The sequence below is a fragment of the Solanum pennellii genome, chromosome 9 (genome assembly GCF_001406875.1).
Source record: "Solanum pennellii chromosome 9, SPENNV200".
Classification (NCBI taxonomy): domain Eukaryota; kingdom Viridiplantae; phylum Streptophyta; class Magnoliopsida; order Solanales; family Solanaceae; genus Solanum; species Solanum pennellii.
Genome location: NC_028645.1, coordinates 56,853,382 through 56,859,740, shown reverse-complemented (window position 1 = coordinate 56,859,740; position 6,359 = coordinate 56,853,382). Strand labels below are relative to the sequence as shown.

The 6,359-nt window shown below is 30.4% G+C and overlaps 1 protein-coding gene across 1 annotated transcript; it reads left to right on the top strand.

Moving 5' to 3' along the window:
- The first annotated feature begins 1,073 nt into the window (after positions 1 to 1,073).
- Positions 1,074 to 3,579, top strand: LOC107031669 (U-box domain-containing protein 9). Its single transcript, XM_015233111.2, has 2 exons — positions 1,074 to 1,550; positions 1,928 to 3,579. The coding sequence occupies exons 1-2, from the start codon at positions 1,281 to 1,283 to the stop codon at positions 3,005 to 3,007; spliced, it is 1,350 nt and encodes a 449-aa protein (XP_015088597.1). The 5' UTR covers positions 1,074 to 1,280; the 3' UTR covers positions 3,008 to 3,579.
- Positions 3,580 to 6,359: the final 2,780 nt, after the last annotated feature.

The following is a 6,359-nucleotide window of genomic DNA, read 5'->3' as shown; positions in this document are numbered from 1 at the left end:
GATAAATCGATAAAAAAATTCTTATTGGTTTGTTATTGGGTTAGCATATTTTAAAACCGATAAACCGAACCGATTATATGTAAAACCGAATCGAACCGACCGATGCACACCCCTAGTACAATTATTAGAAAGAATTATAAAAGGAGAAACATGGTATACTGGTTAATTTCAAAATTATGAAGTTATAACTTTAAATAGAAACTCAATTTTAGTGATAATTTGACAGAGAAATCTTATGAGATAAGACACGTGCTTTCGAGAAATAAGTTTTTCCTCTTACTTTTTTTTCAAAAAAAAAAAACAATTTAATTGTTGTACCATTATTACATTTTTGCTCTCTATTACTTGTTCTCATTTAAATTGATATACTTATTATGAAAATAATGATTAACATAATAAATTTATCATTTTACTCCCTTAAATTATGAAGTGAATAAATTAAAGAATATAAAATTTTTTATCTTTTAAAAAATAATTAAAAATTTTAAAATCCTAACGCATAAATTGTAAGTTTAGAAAAATTTAGTGTGAGAATCAGTTTTCTGATCCTCTTTAAGTGAATTGGTACATTACATAGTACTCTTTATCTTTTAGTTAAGTAAAATTACTTTAATACATATCGTAAATTTTATAATTCTCACATTAATATAATATGATATAAGATTTAAGAAATCAAATAAATAATTAAATTTACAATTATAAAAACATATTGAAATAAGTCAAAGATTTCAAAAAATATTGAAAAATTTAAAGTTCATAAATGAAATTTTTGAAATTCAAAAAAAAAATAATATATATATATATATATATATATGCATGAAAATATAATGTGGTCAAATTTATTAATTAAAATATTTGGAAAATTGATGTTGAAAAAAACTAAACATGGAAAAGAAAGAGGTAGAAAAGAAGAAAGAGAAGAGCGGTGAGGAAAGCAGAAAGAGTGGATGCTGACGAGTCCATCATAAGACTCTTCCGCGTAGCTGCCAGCTGTCCGGCCACGGATTCCCCTGATATGGACCCCACTTACATACATACACACACACACTTATTAGATGACATAACCCCCCAAAATCCCCAAATATCTATTCTTACGATATACTCCTCCCTCTCCCTCTCCCTCTCCCTCTCCCTCTCTTCTGTATGTATGTATGTATGTAGAGAAAGAAAGAACAGTTGTGTGTTGTGTGTTGTGTGTTGTGGCGATGAAAATGTTACATTTCTGAAATGTTGTTTTGCTTGTAAAGGATAGATCTATTTCATTGATTTTTGTTATTTCAATGGCGAAAACGGGTGTTGTTGAAGGAGATCCACTTACGGTTAAAGAGATAGAGTTGAAAAGAGAGTTGCAGAGATTGGTTAAGGCGATTTTGTCTCAAGAGGAGATTAATGTTGATGCTATCGATAAAACCCAGCAAATACTTCTTGCTTTGAAGGAATTAAAGATTAAACGATCTCCATCCTCTCTCGATCTTCCTTTTCCTGACGAATTTCGATGTCCACTTTCTAAACAACTTATGACAGATCCTGTTATGCTTGCTTCCGGTCAGGTTAGTACATTTTTTTAAAAAAAAAAATTGTTCGGTGTGTTTGATTGATATGATTTTTAAATGTTTGTGGAATTATGGGGGTTTGGTAGATTGAACTTGGAAGGGGGTGATTCCTTTTCAATTTTGCTAATGAACTGGGGAGTTGTACATGGGTTACTGTTAATTACTTGATATCTGCTTTATTTGTGTTATTGTGAGTGTCATGAGTATTAATCTTTCTTTCTGATTTATTGAGTTCTTATAGAGCACATGTACATCCTGTTGAGCGTGTTTTGTAATTTTCAACATTCAACTACTGGTATATCTGTGTTTTGGTTCAGTTTCTTCTTACAGTTGTTGGTTGTATATTTGCTGATATATTGTGGGAATATTTGCAGACTTATGACAGACCCTTCATTCAGAAATGGTTAAAAGCTGGGAATAGGACGTGCCCTCAAACACAACAAGTACTTTCACATACAATTCTTACACCTAATCACTTGATTCGGAATATGATATCGCAATGGTGTAAAAATAATGGGATTCAAATGCCAGACTCTGTTCAGTATTTGAATGATGAAGGGTTGACTGAAGCTGACCGTGATTTGTTCTTGTCGTTGCTTAAGAAGATGTCTTCAACCTTATCTGATCAAAAAGTTGCTGCAAGAGAATTACGTTTGTTGACGAAGAAAATGCCTTCATTTCGGTCACTATTTGGAGAATCTACAGATGCAATTCCTCAACTTGTTCGTCCCCTATCTCAAAGCAACAGCAATGTTAATCCAAATCTCCAGGAAGACATAATCACAACACTTTTGAATCTGTCCATCCATGACAATAACAAGAAGCTTGTCGCGGAGACTCCAAAGGTTATTCCACTTCTTGTGGAGGCACTAAGATCAGGAACAATTGAAACAAGGAGCAATGCAGCAGCTGCCCTTTTCACCCTATCTGCACTTGATTCTAATAAAGAGCTTATTGGAAAATCTGGTGCCCTTAAACCACTGGTTGAACTTCTAGATGAAGGGAACCCAGTCGCAATGAAGGATGTTGCATCAGCTCTTTTTAGTCTTTGCATTATTCAGGACAATAAGGCGAGAGCGGTTAGAGATGGTGCTGTGAGGGCTATCCTAAAAAAGATAATGAGTAACGTGCATGTCGATGAGTTGCTAGCTATACTAGCTATGCTATCAAATAATCAAAAGGCAGTTGAGGAGATGGGTGACCTTGGGGCGGTTACATGTTTGCTTAATATAATAAGGGAGAGCTCGTGTGGTCGCAGCAAGGAGAATTGTATTGCAGTCCTTTATACAATCTGTTACAGTGATCGAACCAAGTGGAAGACATTAAGGGATGAGGAGAAAACATATGGGACAATCTCTCAACTTGCTCAAAATGGTACAGCAAGAGCCAAGAGGAAGGCTAATGGTATTCTGGACAGACTGAACAGGGCTATCAATCTTACTCATACTGCATAAAAGAAGCGAGCAGGCAGTTTGAAGAACAAAATGTGTAGATTCTGGTCTTTCCTTTCATAAAAAAGTATTTGAGGCATGTTGTGGTTCGTTTGCAACCTTACATTCTGTACATTCTTATCTGAGATTTGTGAATAATTTATTATGAAGTAGTTTTCGTAAAAGTGGTGTTTTGCTCTTTTAGTTGGATTGATTGCTATTACGTGGCACATGGTTCGCCTACTCTATGTTAAAGGGTGCGTGTTGAATTCTTTCTTCAAACACAGGTGTAGGGTGATTGATAGAATCTTGTCAAGTAATGAAATAATTGTTGCACATGGGTTTTGTGTATTAGTTTGAACATGTGAGGTGAGGTAGAAGGTGGGGTTGCTGTGATTTGTCTGCAAGGAAGAGTGTGTTATATTTGTAGTGTGAAGGGGCACAGATAATTCTCTTCTCTTTAGCTATGGTAAGTAAAGGTCCACTGGCCACATGGCTGGAGTGGGAGTGGGAGATGGACAAAAACAAAAAGGTCGATTCCTCCCTATGTATTACACCTCTTTGGTGATGCTACTGTTATTCTCAGTTTACACTCACTTCTGGCTTTATCTGCTACACTTTTGGAACTTAAATTTGAAGTAGTTTATGATATTCATCGAAATTTTGATTTCAAATCTCATATTCACTTGAAAGCTAGGGATATCAAATTCCAATTGTAACAAAGGCAAGATGGGACTTAAAAACTCATTATTCTCCTAGTGGAGAAATGAATGAATGAATGATGGGATGTAGGTTGTTGGAAAAAAGTCGAATAGCGAAAGGAAAGAATATGGTCCATCCAATCTGCACTTTTTGTTGTGCTTACAAAGTCTTCACTCCAACAGTGAACCTCTTTTCCTCTCATGCCTTTTATATTTATATATATATTAGTAAAAAATAGCTGAGGCTATTCATTTATATTCCTTTTCACTCTGATTTCTTTATCAATAACAAGACAAAACCAAGCAAAGTGTATATATGAACAAAAAAAAGAAACAGGCGGCTGACCCTAAACTTCTCATAATCTGTGAGTATGGCAATAACTTGTTCCCTTCAAACTATGTTTATAAAAGTAAAATATTTAGATAGAGTCTAGTCTAGGGATGGACATCAGACGTTTCTATATTTCTTTTGTTATAAAAGAGTATGAATATACCCTTAAAGCATTATCCAACTTGTGCTATTGCCTATTCCAAGTATATGCATGCAAAATGAGCAAAAATATTCTAAAATTAAATAAAATTATCGTCAATTAACTTAACAGTTTTGTCAAAAAGCAATTGGTGGCCAAGCATCTAAGTAATTAAGTTTTGTTCCTCAATTCACGTTATTGTTAACTTTTATAAATAAAGAAGCAAGTGGGTAATCATGTGATGCCTTTTTCATTGTGTATAAATAAATAAAAGAATATGGAATACAAGGTTGGTACGGTCAACAACAGCTTTATTACTATACTATAAAAATTAAATATGTTGTCCTTTTGATTCTCCATAATACCCATTTTCTTTACGAAACAAATTAAAATTAAACGATCCTTCATTTTCCTTATTATCTTTTTCTTTTTTTTTTCACACTCAATGTTTGATACTTATATCGAAGCCCACATAAGAAGGTTTTAAGATTAGAGATTAAAATATTTTCTAACAAATGCAACTTTAAATTCTAGTAATTCAAATCAAAGACCTCTAGTTAAAAATGAATATGTATTTATCACTCCATAGTAATTCTACTTTTATTTTTCAAAAAGTGGAGTTGCCGAGTGGAGGAATGAATTAAATTATATAAAATTAAGGAAAAACTACATAATATTGCAAACTTCAATATACATTTAAATAATATAGCTATAGTTTAATTTTTTTTATGTTATATTACTAAATATATAATAAATAGCAAATTTAATTGTATATCAATAATCAGTTTTTTTATATTTAATATAAATAAATAATAAATAGAAAAATTATTGTTAAACTCATAATTAATTATGTATTCATACATTCTCCTTCATCAATATCCTTATATTACAGATTTTTTGTATTTTCCCCCCTAATTCCTTCCAATTCAAGATCCTTTTGTATGATTGCAGTGTGATTTTTGTGGTTCAATTTACTATACTTATATTTATACTTATATTTGTGGTTCAATCAAATGTCAAATGTTTATATTTAATAATACTTATATACATAGATAATTGTATTGTAATATTAATAAAATGGTGATTTGTGAATACAAATATATTTGGATACATAAGTAATTTATCCAATTTGATTATGCAATACAACTATAGTTGGATACATCAATACTATATTTTTATAAATAAATACCGAAGTTAACGTCAAGCCTCAAGTATTATAGAAAAGTTTTCAAAACATAGATCGACGTTTTGTTGATTTTTTTCATTTTTTGATATAGTCGAATACTTACACACTTTGATACATACACATTCTATTGCTTTTCCATTTTCTTATTTAACAACAGTGTATTTATATTATAGTATATTGGTGTATTCATTTTTTTGGTTAACAATAGTCTATTCATTTTTCAAATTGTTGTATTCATATTCTAAAATTGTACTACTTTACCTTGTTTGATGTATTAAAAATTAAATTTTTATAAATACTTGTATCCTTGATATATTAATACTTTAAGTTTTAAAAATAGAAACACCTATTTGAATTCAAAATATTCATATGCTAATCGTACAAGTAATACATTTTTCTTATTTAGTTATTGTAATTACAACTGTATTAGTGTATAAATAAATAAAAAATAAAAACATATGCAAAAATACAACGAGAAAAGACATGAATAAATTTTTATATTCAAAATTTTATGAATACCTTTATGATTATTATTTAGTGAATATATTGTATTTAGGAATATAAATACAACCTTTTGTATTATGTGGATCAATCATATTTCCATACAATATGTAATTATTAGTTGATAATTTAATAATGGAAATTTCAGTTATTTAGGAACATAATAAATGGTTGGTACTTGGAAGTTATGGTAACATATCATATCTTATCTAGTGTATTGTATAAATAATAATAATAACAATAAATAAATAAAATTTAATACAAACATGCACCTAGAAATTGAAATAAACTATAGTCATTTCTAGTAAATAACATATTTATAGCCATTAAACTTTAATAATTTTATAAATATAATTATTTTTTTAAATTGCTCATTAATTAAACCATCACTGAGTCCAAATAACCAACTGATTTTATTCCATAAGTATTGTTGATGGTTATATATCTTTTTAATTCTTAAACTAGCAGCCTAGGGATCCCAGCCTTGAACATGCACTCCATGTGGTCCTCTTTGCAGT

Coding starts and splice junctions, on each gene's coding strand:
- LOC107031669 (XM_015233111.2), top strand. CDS start 1,281: ATGGCGAAAACGGGTGTTGTTGAAGGAGATCCACTTACGGTTAAAGAG. Junction 1,551..1,927: donor TTATGCTTGCTTCCGGTCAG/GTTAGTACATTT, acceptor GAATATTTGCAG/ACTTATGACAGACCCTTCAT.